The sequence below is a fragment of the Ceratotherium simum genome, chromosome 33 (genome assembly GCF_057802395.1).
Source record: "Ceratotherium simum simum isolate JZ-2026a chromosome 33, ASM5780239v1, whole genome shotgun sequence".
Lineage (NCBI taxonomy): Eukaryota > Metazoa > Chordata > Mammalia > Perissodactyla > Rhinocerotidae > Ceratotherium > Ceratotherium simum.
The window spans coordinates 11,641,851-11,665,417 of record NC_141932.1 but is presented as its reverse complement, the minus strand read 5'-3'; the positions used below and the strand labels follow the sequence as shown (position 1 = coordinate 11,665,417).

At 59.6% G+C, this 23,567-nt stretch overlaps 1 protein-coding gene and 1 long non-coding RNA gene across 2 annotated transcripts in view; one reads left to right on the top strand and one right to left on the bottom strand.

Moving 5' to 3' along the window:
- SHANK1 (SH3 and multiple ankyrin repeat domains 1) overlaps window positions 1-23,567 on the bottom strand; it is a 44,892-nt gene that overhangs the window by 10,537 nt on the left and 10,788 nt on the right. Inside the window, 13 exon segments of the mRNA XM_087421307.1 lie at window positions 5,964-6,082; window positions 6,479-6,547; window positions 6,734-6,757; window positions 7,303-7,383; window positions 7,657-7,792; window positions 8,289-8,413; window positions 8,624-8,706; window positions 16,487-16,562; window positions 16,741-16,854; window positions 20,119-20,312; window positions 21,246-21,573; window positions 21,858-21,924; window positions 22,146-22,223. Coding sequence (XP_087277433.1) covers window positions 5,964-6,082; window positions 6,479-6,547; window positions 6,734-6,757; window positions 7,303-7,383; window positions 7,657-7,792; window positions 8,289-8,413; window positions 8,624-8,706; window positions 16,487-16,562; window positions 16,741-16,854; window positions 20,119-20,312; window positions 21,246-21,573; window positions 21,858-21,924; window positions 22,146-22,223 — 1,494 coding nt within the window.
- Window positions 14,484-19,401, top strand: LOC147912819 (uncharacterized). Its single transcript, XR_015549459.1, has 3 exons — window positions 14,484-14,548; window positions 17,862-18,012; window positions 19,318-19,401. It is a non-coding gene; the product is annotated as an uncharacterized LOC147912819 (long non-coding RNA).

Sequence of the window (23,567 nt, the reverse complement as noted above, 5' to 3'; positions counted from 1 at the left end):
ATACCCATTCTACTCTTCTTCCTTCGTAAGAAAACCCCAATCTTATTTGGCACCTATTCAGAGACTGCATTTCCCAGCCTCCCTTGCAGCTAGGTGTGGCCACAGGACAAAGGCCGGCCGAGATGCATAAGTGGAAGTGTTGTGTGTTACTTCTGAGAGGCCTCATTAGTAACCCAAGAAGCAGCAATGCACCCTCTTTTGCCTTTCTGCCTTTCCACTCTTCCTTGTTCCCACTACCTGGAATGCTGGTGTAATAGCTAGAGCTCCAGCAGCCATCTTGGACTATGAGGTGACTTTGTGGTTGGAAGCAAGTCCAGACTGGTGGGGCAGAAAGCAAGAAGGATCCTAGGTCTTCCTGACCACAGAGGCTGCCACACTTGCCTGGGACTCCCTACTCTAGATTTCTTTAACATGAAAGAGATATAAACTTTATCTTGTTCAAGCCACTGCTATTTGGAGATTTCTCTTACCTACAGAAGAACCTAATTCTGCAAAATCCCCTCCCTCCAAAATGTAAATTCTCTAAGGGAACGACTTTGTGGGACTGGTTCATTCCTACATCCCCAGGGCCGAAAAGCAGTCCAGGGCAGAGCAGATGCTCAATAAATTCTGGCAGAATGAAGAACTATTGGAGGTGATACAAGACGCTCTGACAAGATGAGGGGAGCACCCTGAAGGCAAAACTCCAGTCCTGTTCCTCTAACATCTCCATGAAACAGCAGTGGGGCGGCCCCGAGAAGGCGTCAGGCAGGGTCTCCTGAAAGCCTGCCCGCTCTGACGGCCTTCCCCTCCTGCTCTCCTCCGAGAGTCATGCTCAGCCTGCCCGATTCCTCTTGACTTTGCTGAACGTTTTCCTCCCACATTCTCCCTAAGCCCCAAACACCCTGTGGGCTTCCCGTCCCGTCCTGCAGCTGGTGAAGATCTGTGTGGCATCAGCGAGCCGAACCCCTCAGAAGACGGAGAGACTGTGTTTGGTGCAGAGAGAGGGGAGTGGGCAGTGAAGGGAGACACTTTTGTGCCAGCCTCTTTGCGGGCTGCTTCGCGTGTAAGTCCTCACTGACCCTCGAGCAGTCGCGTGCGTGAGGGGTGGTTACACCCACTCTGATGACAGTGACAGAGGCTGTGATCAGAGGGGAAGGGTCGTGTCCCAGGTCAGCCGGTGAGTAAGAGGAGGTTACGGGGCCGTTGGAGGAAACAGATGGGAGCGGCTGGAAAATCCTAAGGTCCACTAGGAGAGGAGAAGAAAGAGCCAAGAGGAGGGCGTGTGTGCAGTCAGGAGGGACGGGGCCAGCAAGGGGCGGAGCAGGCTGGAGGGGGCGGCGAGTACAGAGTCCAGGCTGGGGAGGGCGGGCGAGGAAACTGGGGGGAGGAGGGAAGGTGCCAGAGCATCCTGCATGAGGCCTGGGGGCGGGGGGGGGGGATCAGAGTGACAGGAGCAGGGTCAGAGTGACAGGAGGGGTGTCAGAGTGACAGGAGTGGGGTGAGAGTGACAGGAGGGGTCAGAGTGACAGGAGTGGGGTGAGAGTGACAGGAGCAGGGTCAGAGTGACAGGAGTGGGGTGAGAGTGACAGGAGGGGGGGCAGAGTGACTGGAGGGGAATGAGAGTGACAGAAGCAGGGTCAGAGTGACAGGGCAGGGGTCAGAGTGACAGGAGCAGGGTCAGAGTGACAGGAGGGGGGACAGAGTGACAGGAGCGGGGTCAGAGTGACAGGGCAGGGGTCAGAGTGACTGGAGGGGGGTCAGAGTGACAGGGCAGGGGTCAGAGTGACTGGAGTGGGGTCAGAGTGACAGGAGGGGGGTCAGAGTGACTGGAGGGGGGTCAGAGTGACAGGGCAGGGGTCAGAGTGACTGGAGGGGGGTCAGAGTGACTGGAGGGGGGTCAGAGTGACAGGGCAGGGGTCAGAGTGACTGGAGGGGATCAGAGTGACTGGAGGGGGTCAGAGTGACAGGGTAGGGGTCAGAGTGACAGGAGGGGGTCAGAGTGACAGAGGAGGGGTCAGAGTGACTGGGGAGAGGTCAGAGAGATAAGAGAGGGGTCAGAGTGACTGGGGAGGGTCAGAGAGACAGGAGAGGGGTCAAAGTGACAGAGGAGGGGTCACAGTGATGGGGGAGGGGTCAGAGTGACAGGGCAGGGGTCAAAGTGACAGGGTGGGGGTCAGAGTGATGGGGAGGGGTTAGAGTGAGTGGAGAGGAGTCAGAGTGATGGGGGAGGGGTCAGAGGGACAAAAGAGGGGTCAGAGGGACAAAAAAGGGGTCAGAGAGGATGGGGGTCAGAGGGACAGAGGAAGGGTGTCCCCGACTGAACAGGGGGCACAGTGAAGGGGTGGCGTCAGGCTGGCACACTGACAGAAGACACTTCGAAGTGGAAGAGGAGGGCTCAAATAACGGGTTAGCGTGACGTAAGCGGGGTCAGAGTGGCCGAGGGGCTATCAGACTGACGGAGGAGCCATAACAGCGTCTGAGGAGGCGTCGGCCTGGCCGCCGGGGGGGGGGGGACTGACTCAAGGTGGGACAGGCTGACCTCCAGCCACAAAGGGCGAGCATCCTCTCCCGCGCGGAGGAGCAGCCAATCAGAGCGCGCCAGGTGAAAGTGACGTCACCGGCTGCCGGGCAGACTCCTCCCCAGCCCGTCGGCCCGAGGTCCAGCCTCCCGTGCCACCTCTCGGGTCGGCTGTGGGTCTGGTGCCTCAACGCTGAGGGTGTGCCCTCATGCTGTGCACACGCTGGAGGCTGACAGTGGGCTGGGAAATTTGCACCAGGGAGACAGCCCCAGAAAGGGGGTAGGGGGGAGAGAGTGGAGGGGGAGACAGACGGAGAGACAGAGAAAGAGATGGGGAGAAAGAGAGATGCGGGAGACAGAGATGGGTAGGCAGAGACAGAGATGGAGGTCCAGAGGGGAGAGAGGCAAAGACTGAGAGACAGGAGAGGGAACGAGACAGCAACGGGGAGAAAGAGGGACCAACCAGGCAGGAGAGAAAGGCCATCCCGGGCGGCTCTGAAATGAGAGGGCCAGGGCTGGCCCCAGAGGGAGAGACAGAGGCAGAGAATGCGACCAAGAGGGTGTGGTACAAATAATCAGAGGGAGAAAGTGAGTCTAGAGAAAGGCTGAAACCAGCACCCATACAGAGATGGGGGGGCGGGACAGGGGACCCCCGGGGGTCAGTGACCAGGTAGCAGAGACAGTAGCCACCCAGAGGGGAGGACAGATGGATGGACGGATGACAGACCCCTAGGAGGAGACAGAGCCAGGAGGTGCCTCCTCAGTGGAGCTGCCCAGGGTCTGTGCCCCCAATGTTGGCATCAGAGGGTCTCCCCACCCCCTTAGGGTTTATGCAGGGGTGTGTCTTTCAGGGATGGTTGAAATCTCCCAATTCTTAAGTTTTTAAACAGTGGCGCCTTCTACAATATTTTGCTCTGGTTGACTATTGCACAGGCCTGAGAAAAGATGCCTCGGGGCGGCCCCCATACTGCCTGCTTGCCCTCCTGGTCTAGGTGCAGAGGGGTCCAAGGGGGAGAGGGAAGAGAGGAGAGAAGCTGAGATGGATGGGAGATGGAGACACAGAGAAAAACAAGACCACACAGCGAGAGAGGCCATGGAGGCGCAGAAACGTCTGGTAGGGCCCTCTGCATTGACTCAGTGTGAGAAAGATCAGAATAGCTGGTGGGAAGGTGGGAGAAGACAGTACCCCCAACATGCAAGGGATGGATGGGGAAGGCCCAGGGACAGACTCCAGAATGGAGAGAAGAAAAGAAGAGGCCCTCCAGGACCAGGAGGGAAGGGTGGCCCCTCGGAAGACCTCAGGTGAGTGCCTACGGGTCCTATCTAGGAGCTGGGGATGGGCGGGCAGCTGGTGTTATTATTGGCCTGTGCCGGGTCCATCTAGGGGTGTCTTTGGAGCTCAGATGGTCAGTTCTGTGACAGCCAGGATCTTGTCTGTCCTGTGACCGCGGTTCACGCAGGGAGGGCCTGGTACCCCGGCTGCCTGGCACCTGGTGGGTACTCCACGCATTTGCTGAATAAATAAAAACAGGGCTTGCCCTAATCTGTTATCGGAGACTCCTCCCTGAGCCTGATACTCTGTGGTGGGGTCTCCGAGGCACCTGTTGGCCTCACTGGTGAGTCACGGTGGGGTCTCCAGTTTGTTATTTTATGCCTGGGGGGGCCCACCCTTTGGCGAGAGCCTGCTGGGCTAGGAGTTGATCTCACTCAATCCTCATAAGAACCAGCAAGATTGGCGTTAGCCCCGTTGTACAAAGCAGCAAACTGAGATGCAGAAAAATTAACCAGCGTGGTCCAGGTGACAGAGTTAAGTTAGAGGAAGTCGGGATTTGCAGGCAGGCCTGGCCGGCCCTACAGCCCATGCACTTTTGATTCTAGAGCCCAGAGAGGTGGCCGTGGGCCCTTTGCCTCTAAATCTGAAAGAAATTCTAGGAGTTCAGGTACAAAACTTGCCACCTGCATCTAGTTCTTGTAAAAGTACCAGACTCTCTCGTGTAGGTGGTCTGACCCTTAGGCGGCTGTGGATAGACTTCAGGGGCCACCATGCTTGGCTGGGGAGGGTGGGGAACACTACATTTTTATTTTCATTATTTTCCAACCAAAATGCAACATTTCCTCAATTAGGGATGTAGGCAACAAGCCAAGGTAGTCTTAGCAAGACCTGTGATTGTGTCCCCAGTGGAAATCACAGACACGTCCGTGTGCCATCACAGGGGTTGTAGATTTCTCAAAATAGTGCATATGCTCCTCGTGACTTTGAAGCTGGAGTAGCGAAATCCACCTCTAGATCCTCTGGCTGATGTGTTGACCGAAAGGCCCCAATGTTACCATATCACAAATTTTGCTCTTAAAAAATATTTTGGTAATTTCAGTGTAATATTTTGGTATTTCAGTGTAACTGGCTTCTTTTGTTATCTGATGTATTTTATTTTATGCCTTGATAAGCATTATTCTGAGGACCATGCCAACCTGATAAAGGGGTCCATGGCCCCCCAAAAGCCAAGAACCCAGTCTTTTAGAGTAAATGGCTCCTTGGCCACCAGGTGGTGGGTATGACCTGTGAGAAGAGGGGTTTGGAGGGTGGTTAGAGGGCAGGGCCTGGGCAGAGAAGGAAGTACTAAGAGAGGTAGGGCAGTGTGTGACCTCTGTGTGACCTCTGGAGGAGAGGGCTGGAGGGGAGGGGGAGGGGGGAGGCACTGGCAGGCCTGGTGGCGGATGTGTTCCCATGAAGGGGCACAGCCCAGTGGGGAGGACAGCCAGGGAGGGACCAGCAGGGCCCCACCAGAAGAGCCAGGGCCGTGGCTGGACCACAGATCCAGTCACCTGACTGCCTGGGTTGAAATCCTGACTTCCTCTCTGAGCCTCAGTTTCCCCTCTGTAAATGGGCTAACAACTGTGCTACCTCACAGGATGATCCTAAGGCAGGAATGAGATAACCCATGTAAAACGTAGTGTCCAAAATATGCCCAACACCCGCTCCAGGTCAACCTCTGTCGTAGGGAACAGCAGGCAGAGCGGAGACAGAGAATAATTAATATTTTACCAGCTGCCACTTGTTGAGGACCTGTTACTAGGCGCTGGGCCTGTGCCAGGGATCTCCATCCATGACATCGTCTTACCTTCCCTGAGACCCTTGTGGTAGGACAGAGAGAGGTGGGCCAAGAGAGGGAGCAGGCATGAAGAGCAAGGATGGAGAGAGACTGGATTTGGCGGGAGAATGAAGAGGAAGAGAGTGAGCAGAGGGGACAGGAGGCCTCCAGAGTGGGGAGAAAGGAGTGGACCCCAGGAAGTGTGGTGCCCCTCCAGAACCGGAATGGGACACATGGGGGTCGGGAAGGGTTTGCAGGAAGAGCCATCGAGGTTTCAGGTCGGCGCGTGCACCCCTGTGCACCCCCAAGCTTCTCCCACTAGCCCGCCCCCCCACCCCCGGCAACGCCCCCATTCCCCAGACCAGGCCGCCTACCTCAGTGGCAAAGAAGCCTTTGGGCCGGTGTTTGCCCAGGGACGCAAGGCCACCAGGCGCAGGACTCTCACTTGCACTGATGGTCTGCTGAGCTGCCGCCAAAATTTCATCCAGTTTGTCTAGGGGGAGGCGGAAGAGGGGTGGGGAGACAGGGAAATGAAGTTTGCTTTGGCTTTGCACACAGACAGAGCTGCCCGGAGCCCACACAGCGTCTTGCATGAACCAGAACTGGGCCCCTCTGTCTCCATCCCGGTGGACCACTGCCCTCGGTGGGGACACCATCTCCAGCCCAGCAGGCGGGACCCAGCGATGGGAAGGGGTGAGGGCGGCGAATAGGCCAGGCTCCCTGGGAGGGAAGGTGGAGGGGAGGCAGAGGGAGGGGAGAGAGGCTGAGGACAGAGGTGGGAGCTCAGACTGGGGCAAGGCTGGGGGATGAAGACGACGGGGAGGGGGATGGAAGGGGCGTGGGGCCGGGGGCCCTGGGCAGCCCGGGTAGCAGGGCTGGGGCATCTTACTGAGAGCCATCTGATACACGGTCCGCTTTTTCTCCATGCTGGGCACCGGCGCCGGCTGCTGGTCGTACTCTGTGGGCAAAGGATGCGGATGAAGCCCAGGGGCGCCCTGGGGGCGTGGCGGAGCGGGCTCGGCCAGTGGGCGTGGCCAGCGGGCTGCGCAAGCGCGAGTGGGGCCGTGAGGGGCGGGGGCGCGGAGGGGCGAGTCCGCCGGCGGGGTCGGGACGGGGCCCTCCCGCCAGTCCTGTGCCCACTCACCACTCTTCTTCTTCCAGGGGGAGACTAGCCCGGGGGAGAGGCAGTAGAGGAGCCAAGAGTTAGGACTTCAGGGGGAGGCGAGGGGCCCCCTCTCTGGAACGCCCCCCTCCCCCAGGGCCCCGGGGTGGGCGGAGCCAGCTGCCCGCCCCGCCCCCTGCCTGGGGCAACCGGATCCCCCAGGTCCACGGGGCCTGTCTGGAGGGAGGGGCTCGCCTTCCTTTCTGTGAGTGGGGTGCGGGGAGCTGGTGGAGGGCGAGATGGAGAATGGGAGTGGGCGTGAAGGGGGACAGATGCAGAGGGGCTAGAAGGGAAACAGGGACCGGCAGAGAGGGACGTACAGACCCGGAGGAAGACCCCCGACAGAGAAACAGATACAAGAGGACAGAGGAAAGTCGACTCTCAGACGCCCCTTCCCAGCGACACACGCAGGCCACAGAGAGTCTGACCCATGGACTGGGGGACGAGGACGAGGACCCCTGGTCACTAACAACACTAACGAACTCAAGGGACGGTCCAGCCCCCCTCTGCCCCTCTCCCGCCCAGGCACCCCAGCAGCCCCAGAGGCTCACCCATCTCCTCCAGCTCTGAGGTCATAGACTTGGAACGCAGGGAGATGGTTGGGGGCGGGAGCCGCTTAGCTTGCTGGGGTGCTGAAAAGGTGATGGTGGGGGTCAGGCATCAATACCACGGGGAGAAGCCCTGCGACGCCCCCATCACCAGCACAGTGGTCCCAGAGCTCAGAGAACGGCGGCCACCAGCATGCTAAGCCCACCCTGCCTCAGTGTCTCCCCAGAAGGGTCATGAACAAGCAGACTCGGGGAAGGGAAGGCTGGTGGTGGGCACCGGCCATCAGGGCTCCTGGGGGTCTTGGTCTGGCGGCAGTCGGGCGCCCAAGCCTGGCCACACAAGTAGGGGAGGAGCACCTTTCTTGTGGACAGCCTCATCCATGTCCGGGTGCCTGGTAACCATCACCACCTTGACCATCAGTGTGTTGCCCCCTTGGCGGATCATGTTCACCACCTGTCGGTGGCCGACCTTCACCACATTCTGCCCGTTCACCTGTGGCACAGAGACCCCAACCACACCGAGCAGGTGAGGGGAGGGTGCTTTCAGCTTCAGAGTCCCCAGTGAAGGGGCCCCCTGCATTGCCCCGTCTGTGGCACTGTTGGTCACTCTTCTTTCCCTCTGACCCTCCCTACCACCCCCTCCTCTTGCAAGGACCTCACCATTCCTATAACTCTCCTGGCCCCAGGGATGGGGAAGGGGCTGAGGCCACCCTATTCACCTCTCTCTCTCTCCTTGTACTCCAGCACTGTGTGTATGTGTGTGTGCATGCTGGGGGACACCTCTGTCATCTTTTGAGATTGCTGAAGAAAGCAGAGGCTGGCTTGGGGGTGGGCTGGGGGCTGAGAAGCCTGGTGCCCAAGGAGAATCTGGACTTGGGCAGCCAGATCCTGGTGTGGATCACAAGGGGCCTGGGGATTTGTTGCCAGGGTCCCAGGGGAGACAGGGGCGTCTGTGGAAGGTGAACCCAGGGCTGGGGGCCAGGACTCACCTCGATAAGGAAGTCTCCCATTCGCAGTCCTGCTCGCCATGCCACACCACCCTCGTCCACCGACTCCAGGTACTGCAATGCCGGGAAGGCTGGGGTGGGGGTGAACTCCTCGATGGGGGTCTGCGCTGCAGATGAGGAGGAGCCGGCGGGGTCGGAGGGGAGGGGGTGGAGAGGCAGAGCAGGGGATGGGGCTCAGACCCAAGTCAGGAGGCCTCACGGGAGCTGAGGGACCAGCACCCCCGGGGTGGGGTGGTGGGTGGGGTGGTGGGTGGGCTGGGGTCCCTCCCCCTGGGTCAGAGAGCCCTTCTCCCATCCCCTCCCCGGCCGGCACTCACCCTTGGCCCCCCGGAGCACGAACCCGAACCCCTCGCTGTCTTTCTTCTGCAGCAAGACTGTCTTCTCCTTAATGATGTAATCGCTGGCGGGGAGGGTGGGAGGGGCGGGGGGCGGGGGTGGGTGGAGAAGGGATCATGAGACACGGAGCCCGTGCCCCACCGGCAACCCGGTGCCCCAGGCCCCTGCTCCAGAACCATTCATGCCACCCCCTAGGATCTTCCTCACCCACTCTGTGCGTATGCTTGCAGCAGCCCTGACAGGCCTCCCCCTCAGAGCCCAGAGTGCCTGGTCTCCCACTCACTCTTTCCTCATTCATCCGTCCGCGCATCCATCCACCCATCCATTCAGCAAGCCGTTACCAAGCCCACTGTGCGCCAGGCACGGCGCGAGGGATGGCGAGATAAGCCGCCAGCTCCCCAGACAGCCGGGCTTGAGTCTCTGCTAGCCACTTCCTGTCTGTGACCTTGAGCCCACGACTTGAACCTTTTGGGGCTCAGTTTTCTCATCTATGATGAGGGACCATAACAGGCCCTACCCGACGGGGACGCTCTGGGAGTTCAGTATGTGTACCATTCAGCACTGTTCTGGGCACATAGTTTGTGCTCAATAGGATCTCTTCACTGTCTCTGGTCAACTTATTCAGTGGAGACCATACATGTGTCTCCAGGATACCTCTCCAGCTCCTCGACTATATATATACTACAGTAACTGCTCCCCAGGCCCCCGAGCATCTTGTAACATTGCTAACTCGGCACTGTCCAAAATAGTGGCCACTAGCTGGCTGTGCCTATTTATATGCCAATTAATTAAAAATTAAACTGAAAAATCCTATTCCTCCATCCCACTAGCCACATTTCAAAGTGCCCAGTAGCCACACGCAGCTAGTGGCTACCATGCCGGACAGCACAGAGACAGAACATTTCCACAGCCACAGAAAATTCTAGCGGACAGCACTGACTTATGTATTCCCCGGTATATCTCAAATGTTTCGTGCAGTCGTAGATTCTAGTAAAATGCAGACTAGCCGTGAATGTGTGGATGGTCCCCAGTAAGGCCACCAGAGCCTGCCAGCACATGTAGGTGATGCTTACATGCCCAGTAAAAAGTTCAGCTAAACTCAAACGCATTCTGTGTATCTCGACACAGCTCCAAGCCCTTGACGTCACCACTGTGTGCCTCAGGATCACACATCCATTCCGTTCCAGTTTGCAACAGGAACACCCAACACCCTGGCTCCAAACCCACTCCCCTCAGAATACCCGAGAAGCCCCTGGAGCCACCCAGAATGCATCCTGCTACGCCCCCAGCATCCGAAACCCGTCCGGAGCACACGCAGACCCCCTCAGCACATCCCAATAATATCTGCTGGCCCCAACACACTCCAATAATAGCCAAGCCTGCTCCCGCGCACTCCAATTACCTACCCCCACAGATTCGGCACAACAGCCCTCCATGAATACTCCAGTATATTTCAGTAACACCCCCCCCACATCCCAGTATGCTCCAATAATAACTCCTCCTCACTCTGATCTCGGTCTATTCCCATAACACGCCCCCTGAGCACATCCCAGCACACGCCAATAATACCTAATGTGCTCCCACTGGGTTTCAGTACCACCCCCCACCCCGGGGGCACCCCGTATACTCCCATGACCCCCATGACTTCCACTGTCAAAGCTGTACATTTGCACCACAGCCACGGCATTCTGCACATGCGCGTGCACGCCAGCCTCGCCCCCATCCCCTCCCAGCGAGTCGGTGCGCTCCACAGCATGCGTGTACATGCAGACACACCCCGGCAACCGCACCTGCTCAGAGGTCACCCTGGTCCGGTAAACACGCCACACCAGGCCCACCATGTCCTCCTGATCTTACATGCAACCCTGGGATTGCCACCTCGGCAGAGGGGGTGCGGGAGGAGAAGGAGGGACGGGGTTGGACGGGGTGGGGGGGAGGGCAAGGAAGGAGGTCGAGAGGCTTGAACAGTGAGTGGACAGACCAACAGAAATGGGTTCAGAGGTCAGAGCTGCCTGTTCTTGACCATGCACTCTGTGACACCCTTGTCCCCCGCTTTGTCCCCATCACATACCCTGACACCCTCCTCCGAGCATTCATGCCCTTGCTGCCCCCATTCCCTTCCAGATCTCCAGGGCCCCGCGGCCAGCAGTGCCCTCCAGCTCCCCTCTGTTCCTGCTCTGCAGCATCTCCCGTTCCTCCATTCATCCCACAAACTCCTACCTTTCCCCATCTTTCCCATGCCCCTGGAATCTCTTTTACCCCCACCTTATCCTCTCACTCCATACACAAGCCTCCCCCAAATACCCCGCCCCCCAATATAATTCAATAAAACGTCGAGATCTATAATATGCCAAGAGGCAGCACTTTGAAACCCTTCAGAGGGAAATAACTCAACTGTCTCTCACAGCCAGCCTCTGAAGTAGATCTGAGTACTATTTCTACTTTACAGGTGAGGAACGAGGCACAGAAAGGTCAAGCAACTTGCCTAAGGTGACACAGTAATATTCTTAAACAATACCCAAGAAAATACCTGGGTAAAAACAGTAGTAATCTCCTCCACTCACTCCACAGCACTGACATACTTTGAGCACGTACACACCTGCCCCCAATTCACCATGAGCATGCCCCTTCAGTGCCTGAAATTTACCCCAGGCTACACCAACAGCATAACAACGGCAAGGAACATTTATCGAACCATTGCTGGATGCCAGATGCCTTGCAAGCACTTTACATTTATTTATTCATTTAGTCTTCACAACACCCCTGGGAGCGGTGGACTGTTATTGTTCCCATTTTATAGATGAGGAAACTGAGGCACGGAGAAATAACTTGCTCAAGATCACACCAGCTAGAAAAGTGTCAAAGCCAAGATTTGAATCCCCACAGGTAACCCATACACCCCAATAACTTCCAAACACCCCCCGATCATCGCAGCACCTCCTCAGTCCCTCCCTCTCGAGCATCCCCATCCTGGACATGCTCCTGTCTCTCCCCACTCCCGTGACTGTCCCCTGGCTAGATGTGGAGCCTCCCTCAGCCCACCACATTCTCCTCAAACTTCCCAACTGCCCTCTTGCCCCCACAGCTTCTTACAACTCTATACTCCCTCTCCCCGGCCCCTGTGGGTGCCCCTGCCCTCCCTGCACCTTGCTCCCTGCTCATCTGAAAGCTCCACATCGCCCTAACCCACCCCCTCCAGCCCTCTGTCCATCTGCAAGCTCTCATCGCACCCCATGGGGCTGTCCTTCCACCTCCCACTTTGCTTGCAGGGCCCTCATCCCCTTTCGCAAAGTGCCCTCCTCAGACTTCCGTGACTTCTCCCCCGTCCCTTGGCCTCATCCCTTGCACATCCTCGTGCACCTCTGTAACCCCACTGCATCCCCTACAGCACACTAGATTCCCTTCAGACTCCCCGGTCCCCTCCCTGTTCACCCGTGGAAGCCTCTTCCTACTTTGCATCCTCCACTCACTCCACCACACACCCTCCTGCCTTCTTTTACTTGCAGCTGCATTTCATTTACATTCCCTGCACCCTCTCCTGTTCTCTCTGTGCAGCCTGAATCCCCACCCGCAAATCCTCTCCCGTTTCCTGCATTCCCTCCTTACCCCATTGCTCCGCACACTCCACGCACCCTCTGTGCTCCGTTTCCCCCTACTTCAGTGTCCCCCACTCTCCCTTGTTCCATTCTCATCCGGCCACCCTCCTCCCAGACCGTCTAACCCCACCCCCTGCCCCGGTATTCGCTACCCACGCGGCACCCCATTCACGCTCCGTATTGCTGACTAGCTGCCCTGCAGGTGCACGCACAATGCTCTCCCCCAGGCCATCCCTCGGCGACCCTGAGCGGCCTCGGGAGCTCAGCGGCCAGCTCTTGTTCACCGGATCCCACACACGGAGACTGCAGCAGCGTCCACTCCCCCCACCCCCACCCCGAAGGTCCCTCTCACACACCCAGGATCCCACAGCCCAGGGCCTGCTACAGTACATGGCGCCCCCTCCGGGACTCAGCCCCTCCCCGTGTACCGATCTCCGTGGGCCTCTCCACGGACTGCACAGAGGCCCCCATGCAGGGAAGCCGGCCCCCTCCCATGCTGAGAAGTGGCACACACAAGCAGATGCAGCTCCCCGTGCAGAAGCTCCACCGTAGCTCAGCACACGTGCCCCAGACAGGCACAGACCCCCCCGGGGGCAGGGAGAGGGGCACATGGGGCCAGAGACACACACAGGGGACTGGTGACGGGGGTCTGTGGGGGAGGGGACAGGCCTGGCATGGGAGTGTGGGTGTTGGGAAACACAGCCGCAGTCTCTGGGACAGACCCACTCCATACACGCGCACACACACACACACAGTCCCCAGACAGCCTCTCTGTTGCTCCAAGTCACACACAGAGACAGACGCCGTCAAACAGGGACACACAGATGGACACAGCTGGGGGGTGGGCTGAGAGCCCACCATCTCTCTCTCCTTCTTTCTGTCTCACACACACACGCACTCGGCTGCAGGCAGTCACACACACACGCACGCACATCCACACAGCCACACTGACACACACACAGTCGCACAGTGACACGCAGCGGAAAAAGAGGAGGGGAGGCGAGGCCGGGGGCGGGATGCGTGTGTGATGGAGGGGGGGATGACTGTGAATGGGAGAGAGGGGTATGAATGGGGGCACTCCCCAACTCGCGGAGGGGTGTGGGGATACGGGATCAGAGGAACAGGGGCCTGGGGTGTCTGCGCCTGAGGGGAAGCCACTGTGGTCCCCACCAGGAGGGCTCCACGTGGGGGGGGAGCTAAGGGCGGCAGGAAGGGCCACTGGGGGCCGTTTGGAGGGCCTGACTGGGGGAAGGTCTCGGAGGAAGAGCTGAGGGGGGCCTGGAAGGGCCTGAGGAGTGCGTGTGTGCGTTGTGGGGGGGGCTCAGGGACAGAGGCCCAGGGAGGGAATGAGAGGAGAAGGGTTGAGAAGAGGGGTCCCAAAGGGTTTAGCGCAGAGAGGTTAGGGAGAGGGGCGGAGGGGGCGGCTTGGGGAGGGGAGGAGTCCCTGGGGTGGGGGGTCAGCGGCGGGGGAGGGTCGTCACAGCGGGCCGGGGCCTCCCGGCCGGGCCGCGGAGGAGAGGGGCGGCGCGCTCCGTTACCTGTAGATGTACCAGACGCTGCGCCGCCGGGGCCCCAGGGCCGGCCAGCTGGAGGAGAGCGCGGGGGGCGGCTGCGGCAGGGAGCCCCCCCCGGGGCCGGCCCCGAGACCCCCGCCGCCGCCGACCGCAGACAAAGCCATCGCCGCCACGGCCCCGGCCCCGGCCCCGGCCCCGGTCCCGGTGCCGGCCGCCCCCGCCGCCGCCGCCGCCGCCGCGTCCCCGTCCCCGTCCCCGCTCGGCCGAACCCCCGTGTCCGGGCCCCCAGGCCCCGCCTCATGCTGACCCGCGCCGGGAGGGGGGAGGGGGAGGGGGAGGGGGCGCGCACCCTCCCGCGGGAGGGAGGGCAGGGCCGGGGGCTCACATGCCGGGGGGCGCGGGGGCGCGGGGCGCGGGGTCGGGCCGCGGCGGGAGCGCGAGGGCCGCGGACGGCGCCGGCTTCAGCACCGCGGACAGCTCCGGAGGCGGCGGCGGGCGGGAGGCTTAACCCTTGGCGTCCTGCGCCGGGCGGGGGGGCGGGGGCCGGGAGGGGAACGCGGGACCCCCTTGGCGGGAGAAGGGGGAGGGGCGAGGCGCGGAGGGGGGAGGAGAAGGGGAGGCACTTCCGGTCTGGCCCCCCCCAACCCCCCTCCCCCCTTCCAGAGCCCTCCCGCGCAGGTGCAGAGCGAGGGAGAGCGGGGAGCGGGACGCACACCATCGCACAAGATGCCTCGCCACCGCGTGCAGGGACGCGCGCGGACCGACTGAGCCCCACTTCCCGGGCAGGGACACCACGGTGAGAGAGGCCCCAGGAGGGGACGCGCAGCCCCCCACTGCAAACCGACACACAACGCACCCCAACGCAGTCTGGAAGGGAAGGCCAGACGTTCAGGCTGGGCCCCAGAGCAGTGAGAGACACCCCTCCCCGCAAAGAAGCCGAGGCAGAGGGACATACACACGCCACAGCTCACAGGAGAGCCACAGACCCCCAGGGAGAGGGGAGAGAGGGCGGCACAGGCCAGGAGGGGACCGCACAGCTCCAGCGGGATGCAGGGTGCATGAGGCAGGCCACCGCAGACAGGCTCAAGGAGAGCAGGGGGGAGGCAGGAGGAGGAGAGGAGACACCACTCACAGAGCAGCACATGGCAGCAGACACAAGGAGTGGAGAGGGGAAGGGGAGGAGATGCGCTTGATAGGACAGAGGGAGAAGGAAGAAGCTGAAGGCGAGAGGGACCACCCCCATCCAGCTGGTACAGCAAGGGACCCCCAGACCAAAGCCAAGGAGAGACACAGAGAGACAGTGACAAGAGACAAGAAGCCGAGGCTGGTGGGGAGATTCGGGGTGGGGGGGACCTCGATACTCACCCGCTACCCAGAGCCGGAGACGTGCCAGGTGAACACGCACAGTGGTCAAGCGCCTCGGACACTCGGGGTGCAGGGGGGCACCCCAGTCCCACCCTCTCTCCCCACATTGTCATTCCTCCCCCCACCCCCACCCCCACCCCATCCCCACTGGCCAGAACACAGACACATAGATTTGGACACATTTAATGGAAGGATGCTACGAACAAGGAGACCCTTCCCTGGATGGGGGGAGCGTCAGGGGAGGGGGTCATCTTTCAGATGCCCGGTTATGGCCATCCTCCCCCACAGCCTTGCCCTTCCAGAAGGCCAAGCCCTGGAGTCATCCCCTCTTCTGCCCTCCCCTCCCCTGACACCCCAGGTCCTGAATTCCAGATCAATCAGATGGATGCAAAGGCATGCACACAATTTTATGTGCGAATGGGCACGCACAGTGACATGCACAGAGAGGGACAGACGTGCGCAGAGAGCCGCCTGTCCCTACGTGGTACACACTGACATCTCTGGATCCCTTGCCCTCATTCTCAGACACACATTCACGGAAACATAGATGGGCAGAGCCAGCCGCACGATCAGCCACAATCGTGCGCCATAAATGACGGCCACAAATGCACCCGTCTCTGCAGAGCAGGACAGACCCTCTCGCCACCACGGGCGTATGCACCGGGCTATCCATCTAGGGGCCTCCAGCCACACATGCACACAGACACGTGTCATGCACACCGACAGAGACACATGGGCAAGAGCACACAGGGAGATCTGTACCAGCACGCTCGCCTGTGTAAGACGTTCACGCACGGGGAAACTTCAGTGCTGGTTGTGCACACGCGCACATCCATACACCCCCAGGCACCCCCTTCCTTCCCATTCCTGACCCCTCCCTTCCCCTCCCCTCTCACCTCCCTGGGCCAATCCCATCCATCAAGCTTCCGAAGCAAGTGAGCCAGCAGCCAGGGAGGGGAAAGGTGTCAGTGCGCCCCTCTCCCCACCCCCACCCTGCCTGCCTGGCTATGCCCACTCCCCGCCCCATGCCCAGGCACAGGATGCACACACTTCCGTTGCACATGACTGCACAGAGATGGGGCACATGAAGGAGACAAGAGCCTCCAGCCAGCCATACACACAGCCCGGACCCCCAGGCACCCCCACCCTGCCCCATCCACCCCCTGGGTCTCAGGCTGCCCCAAAGCCAGGCCATCTCAATGGCTCCCAGGGCTAGTTTGGGATTGGGCTGTGTGGTTTGAAGCTAACTCTGCCTTTCCCAACCCCTGGATCAAACTTCAGAGGGAGCAGACGAGAAAGGGGCATACAGGTGGTGGAAATATTTAAGGAGGTTGGGGTGGGGGACGCCCGAGGATGTAAGGACATTTACCTTGGGGTATCAAAGCTGTCATAGGAGCCCACGGTATAATGCCGGAAGAGTCTCTTTGCCTTGTCACTGCGGCTTTCTGTGGGGGGACAAGGGACCACTTGGACCTTCATTCTGGAAACCAAGAGCCCACCCCCAGGGCTCCTGGTCCCAGGCTTCCCACCTACCTCCCAGCACCCCACCCGCCTTGGGAGGGGGAAAGGAAGGGACATGAGAACCCCAGGGTAAATCGGGGACAACTGGGGAGTCCTCATTACCTTGCTTTGCCTCCTGGGAACGGTTTGCCACCTCTTCCAGACAGTCAGAAGGAAACCAGCCGATGCGACCTTTGACCTGGCCTTCCCAGTAGCCGCCTTCCCCGATGCTAAGCACTGGGTGGGGAGCAGGGACAGAGAACTTCTACGTTTCCATGCTGTGCCCCCTCCTCCCGCCCGCAACACACTCTATGCATGGTCCTTCTACAGCTCCCTGCCCCGAACACAGGGCCTGGCCCAAGGGCATCCTTCATAAATGTCCAAGGAAGGGGCGAGGGTGTGGCAGGAGAATACATCCTGTCACTCCTGCCTTCTAGCTTTCTGGATCCCATGGGGACATCAAGAGGCGCTGGGGAAAAGGGCTGTGTCCCGTGACGTGGGCCACACAGGTTAGGGCCTGGTCCACAACGGGTCCTCATCTCCCCTGGTGACCAGTCACCTTTCAGTTGTTCTGTAATTGCCCTAAACCCTCCTAGGCTCCTGGGTCAAGTTCTACACCCCATTACCGCCCCTGCCACCTCCCACGGTCTCCTTGCCGCTTAACCTTTTGTCATTTGCTCTCAGACCCCTCCCTCTGCCTCTCTTGGCTCTCCTGGCTCTAGAAGGGAGAAGAGTTCAGAATCGCTCATCTGGAGGCCCCTTCCCGCCTCCCCACCCCTTAGCCATCCAGCACTCATTTACTGACGGCCTGCATGTGCCCAGTCAGCTGTGTAGCCGCTGAAGGACAGCGATGCACGGCAGGGACAGCTAAGTTTGTCCAGCTCTCACTGTGGGCCAGAACCCTTAGAGGGGGCGCTTTTATTGTCCCCATTTTACTGGTGGGGAAACAGGCTCTGAGAGCCGAGGTCATTTGCTCAAGGTTATGCGGCTTGTAACTGACAGAGGCTGGATGTGAACACAGCTCTGTCTGTTTCCAGAGCGAATGCCTTTAGTCACTAATGTCTTGCTCCCTCTCTGTTTGTTGCTGCTGCTTCTGAGAAGGGCCACAGGAGCAGCAACAAACACACAGTCAGCCATCTCTCCAGCATGTTCCATGGCTCTGTCCCCACTCGGCCCTTCACATCTTCCCTTGCTCCATCCTCACACCTACCCGGATAGGTAACAACCGTTTTCCCTTTTTACAGATGAAAAGCTGAAGCTAAAGAAGAGAAATCCCTTTCTCTGAGATGACTCAAGCCATGCTAGGATGCGAGTTGGGGCCATCTGATGCTTTTCCCTGCTCAAACCAGCTGCCCGGAGAGGACCCGGGGAAACCACATCGAGGAGACGCTCAAGGTCAGGGAAGAGGAGGAGAGGGGGTGTCGGGGGTCTGGGCTCTTGGCTGCTCTACCGTGCCTGGCCCGGTGGTCTTGGAATCAATCATTCATTCACTGAACAAATATTTACTGAGTCGGACACCAGGCTAGACAGCGGGCAGAGCTGTCGGACAGAACAAGTGCGGTTCCTGCCCTCAGGGAGCTTCCAGGCTGGTGGCGGTTAGAGGCGGAACTCTACGGGTGACCACAGGATGGGAGACTGAGGTCATGACTCAAAGGGAAAAGCACAGGGTGTTTGGAGAGAGGCCAGATGGGAGTATATAAAGTCGATGGCAAAGGGGGACCAGGAAGGCGTACCAGAGGACGTGACATATAGGCTGAGACTTAAAGGAGCCGAGGAGCCGAGGAGGCAAAGAGAGGGAGGAAAGTCTTCCAGGCAGAAGGAACAGCATGTGCAAAGAGCCTGGTGTAGAAAGAGGCTCGGGGCATGTGAGGAGTGGAGAGAAGGACGAGGCCCCTGGAACACGGTGGGCGAAGGAAAGAGTGGCAGGAGATGAGGATGAGGGGGTGGGGGCAGGGGAGGGGGTGGCAGGCCCCGCAAAGGCACTGGGCTCTGATGCCGAGAGCAGAGGGAGCCTGCCACCTCACCGGGCTGTGGTGACAGTGACATCGTGGAGGTGGTGTGCCTTGAGGCAATTAAGTGTCTTTTAATGAAAGAGAAGGATGTGAAAACTGGGCTTGAAGTTCAGAAAGACACGTGGAAGATCCCGTAGCCCAGGGTCCCTGTGCCTGCACGGAAGGTCCCTCACCCCGGCCTTAGCCTCCTTTTCTTCTTTCTCACCCTCCAAAGCACAGACCCGACACCACCCCCATGCACGCACATGCACGCACACACACACACATACTCTTTTTCCAGGCACACTGCCCCCAGCCCCCACAGTTAGCTCCTGCATTTGGTCATTCATTCATTCATTCACCCACTCAGCAGATGTGCATTGGGGCCTTCTGTGTGCTGGGTCGTTCAACTGGCCCTGGTGACCCAGAGACCAATACCTTCAGGAACCCAGGCTATGGGGAGACAGACTACAAGACGAATGCGGTTACACAACCCTCCTGGTGCTCCAATCCCTCACTCCCTTCAAGGCCCCTCTCAGACTCTGTCTCCTGTGGGAGGCCCCGGGAAGCCGGGGTCTGTCTCCTCTAAGTGCCCATCGTGGGGGCCGCTCACGATAATGATGGCTGGCGCTTATTCTGTGTGAAGCACTGTTCTAAGCGCTTCGTGTGAGCTGATTCCTTTAATCCTCACAAGGGTCCCATTTTATAGATGAGGAAACTGAGGCCCAGAGAAGTCACATGCCTGAGGTCGCCCAGTTAGGAAGTGGTGGAGCCAGGATTTGAACCCGGACAGCCTGGCTCTCAACCTACACGACTCGGCTACACCACTCGACTCCTCCGCAGCCTAGAGTGGGGAGAGAGTTGCTCCCCCACCTTGTATTAACGACAACACTGGTGGCAGGCTTCCCGTCTCCAAAGCACCATTCTCTCCAAGAACACACGTCCACAGCCCTGCGGTGTCTGCACACGGGGGCTACTGGCACCGTTTTCCAGATGAAGACGGGAAAAATGAAGAGAGGCGAACCCCAGTAACAGCGGCTGCCGTCTGGGGAGCCCTCGGCACGGACCCTGCTTTCCCCACCCACCATCTCATCCGAGTAGGCACCACCACCCCATTTCTCAGATGAGAACACCTGGCCGAGGCAGGAGGGGAGGTCAAGGCCCTTGGCCTCATGCTCCATAAAGACCGTGAGCTGGGACTGGGGACCTCGAGCAAGTCGCTGCCCCTGTGTGAGGCTCTGCTCCTTCAACTGTGTGATGGGCTCATGACACCCTCCTGGAAGGGCATCTGAGGCCACGTGGGGGAGCGCGCCAATGGTGCCCGGCCTGGTGTCAGAGTCCCACTAATGCTCATTTCCCCTCAACACTGTCTCTTGAGCATCATCGCAGCTACACTTTATGCTGCTTGAAGGCAGAAGGGGCAGAGCGCATTGTCACTGATGGTCCCCTCCCTGTGTGTTTAGCTCACCTGTCTGACCCTCGCCCACAGCCCCCTGGCCTTGCCCGTTACCTTTGATCTTCTCGCCCTTGCTCAGAGAGATCTCCCCCTCGGCTTGGGCCTGGTATGACTTCACGGCCATGAAGGAGCGTCCGGGTACCGCTGAGTACAGCTTCCTGCGCCTCCCTCGGCTGCCCAGGGAGCCCCCAGGGCCCCCCGAGCCCCCGGTGCCCCCGGCCGGCCCGTCCCGGGGCGTCCCACTGGAGCTGCATATACAGAGGGTGTGAGAGGCAGGGGAGAGCAGAGGGAGGGGGCACCTCTGGTAGAACAGGGGTCCTTGGAGGAGGGGAGATGGCGCATCAGGATGGGGGAGGGGGGTTGAGTATGTTTCCCAGCTCTGATGTCCTGGTGGGGAGAAGAGGGCATCTGGGGGCTCCCTATGTCTGCCCGCTGCTGCCCCCCCAGCCCCCGCCTCTGCCTCCTGGCTTCCGGCTCTGCCCCCTCCCACGGTCCTGCACGCTCAGCCTGATTCAGCTTCCTGAAGCTGAGCTCCGACTGTGTCATCCCTCAACTCACGAGCCTTCAGCGACTCCCAGCTTTCTCCTGGGTCGGGTCCAACTCCCCTGCCCGCCATTCCCAGCCCGCCACCATCTTCCTCCCTCCCACGTCCTCAGGGCACGCTGGCTGGCCACAGCCTGCCTTCTCGCCTTCCTCTAGCCAGCCTGGCCTCTTTTGGACAGGAGGATGCCCCCTGTCCATCCCTCCCTCTGCTCTGAGTGACCTCTCTTCTCCCCCTCCCACCCTCCCCTCCTCCAGCCTCATCTCCAAGCTTGGACACCCCACCCCAAGTCCCTCGCCTGCCCCCACCCTGTCAGCTTCCTCTCACCTCACCCTGTCTTTCTGTTTGTCCTCAGGGGCTGGAACTGACATTTTGGGGGGGTACTCCCCAGGCCCCTGGCATGGAACAGGTGCTCAGCTAAACTTAGGCGCATTTGGGGGTGGGTGTGAGACTGTGATTCACGATGCCCTCCCTTCCTCAGGGGTCGGGAGAGAGATGTGGAGGCCCAAGGGTGGGACAAAGAACTTGGATGGATGGGGGACCAGAGGAATGGCTGGGCTGACCTAGGGTGGAGCTGTGCTCTGAGGAGGGGACTCGGGTGGGTTGGGGTCTACGGGACCAGGGCTGAGCCCTCCCCTACCTGGGCCGTCCACGCGGCTGCCTCTTGGCCTCCTCGGGGTGCCTCCCACGGGACGGGGAGCGGGCCCGGGCGCCACGGGGGCTGCTGGCACTGCGGAGGGTCCCACTGCTGAGCTTTGGGGGGGCCGAGGGCTGTGACTGGCCCTGAGGCCCTGAGGTAGGGCCGGGGGCCCCGGCGGACGAGGTCCCCGGGGCGGCGAACACCATCCAGTCGGGCAGGGCCATGCTTGTGTCACTGTTGGCCCGCAGCAGTGCAGGGGGCACTGTCAGCCCTGCGCCCGGGGGTCCCCGTCGCCGGGCCGCGTACTTGGGGGACTCCTGAAAGGGCACTGAGAGGACACAGTGGCGGGGGGGCAGAGGGAGCGGAGGAGACAGAGACGAGAGTAGGGGGGAAGAGATGGTGGGGGAGAAGCGTGAGGGGAAAAAGACAGAGATGAGAAAAAGTGGGGGGCCTGGAGTCACGCCCCTCCCACTCCTCAGATGCTCACAGTCCGGCAGGGTTTTTTTTTTGATCCCATCTTGGCCCCCAAATCAGGTCTGCCAATTCCCCATGCCACCATGCACCCCCAAGCACCCCAGGTTCTTCCCTTGGCCCCAGCCCCCACTGGCTCACCCACGTCCTGTTCTCGATGGTTTCGGATCAGCTCTCCCAGTTCAAAATTCCCAGCGATCACTGCCACCTGGAGGGAGGGGTACAGGGAGGTGGGGTGGCCCAGGCAGCCGAGAGAGAAGGGGGTAGAAGCACGGTACCGTCCTGGCTGGCTGCTCCCCCGCCTCCAACCCCCCAAACCTTCACCCCAGCATCCCCGCCCTCCCTCCTCTCCCCGACCATCCGCCTGTCCCCAGCACTCCCGAATGTCCCATTCCCTTATCCCCTCTGTGTTCTTCATCTCCCCCAGACCTGGAAGGGGGTCTGTCCGTTGTTATTCTTCACATCTTTATTGGCCCCTCGATAGAGGAGGATCCTAGCGCAGGTCTCCTGAGGGCGACGGTCGGTGGCACAGGGTGAATGAAAGGAAACACACAATTAAGGTGACGAGTGGACACAGGCACAGTGCTAAGAACTTCGGGAACAATCTGGTCCCAACCTGGACGGCAGCCACGCACCACGTGTGGCTTGTGAGCCCTTTAAACGTGGCCAGTCCAAACTGAGAAGGGCTGTGCGTGTAAGGTACACACCGATTTCACGGACTGAGCATGAAAAAAATAATTTAAATATCGCTAATCATTTTTAGATTGATTATATACTTAAATGATAATATTTTTCGATACAACAGGTTAAGTAAAATATGCTACTAAATTAGTATCACCGATTTCTTTTCTCCTTTTTGTTTAATGTGGCTCCTGGGACATTTAAAATCACATGTGTGACTCGTGTTATACTCTATTGGCTGGCGCTAATCTAAGCCCGGCTTTCTCTGCACTACTGACTTTTGGGGCCGGATGATTCTTTGTCGTGGGGGCCGTCCTGTGCATCGTGGGAGGCTGAGCAGCCTCTCTGGGCTCTAGCACTACATGCCAGTAGCACCCCCCTCCCCAGTCGTGACAACCAAGAATGTCTGCAGACACTGCCAAGTGTCCCCCGGGGGGTGGAAGCATCCTAGTTGACAGCCACCCATCTAAACCTCATGGAGGGCTTATTATGCTGCGTGCCAGCACGTTAGAGGCGGAAGCTCGCTGAGTCGCCCAACAATTCCGTAAGATGAAAACTGCTGCCCCCATTTTACAGATGAGCAAACTAAGGCTTCAGGGAACTCAGGGTCATGTGGCTGGTGACTGTCGGTGCTCGGATTCGAACCAGGTCTGTGTGACTCCAGAATCTACTCTTCATCATACCCTCTGCTAGACCCAGAAGGAAGGGGGCAGAGGGGATTCAGACACTATCCACATCCAGATCAATTCCTTACCAGTGTCAATCACAGCATGTCACACCCTCTCACTCTTTGGATCAAACCGAATGTCCTTGCCATGGCCCAGGAGGCTCCCCCTGATCTGCCTGCCCTGCCACCCCCAGCCTTACTCACTTCATCTTCTACCACCTTCCCTCGCTCTGCATACTCCAGCCACACTGGCCTCCCGCTTCCTCTGACAGGCACGCTCCTGCCCCAGGGCCTTTGCACCTGCTGCCCCCTCTGCGTGGAATTCTCTGCCCCTAGATCTCTGCATGGCTCGCTTTCTCCCATCATTCAGGTGTTTGCTCAAATGCCACCTCTTTGGAGAGTGCTTCTCTGACCACCCTGTCGAAAATAACCCTCTGTCCTGTTCCCTGCTTAATTTTTATTTATTCATTTTTATTTATCTGATGCCTGCCATGTGCCAGGCA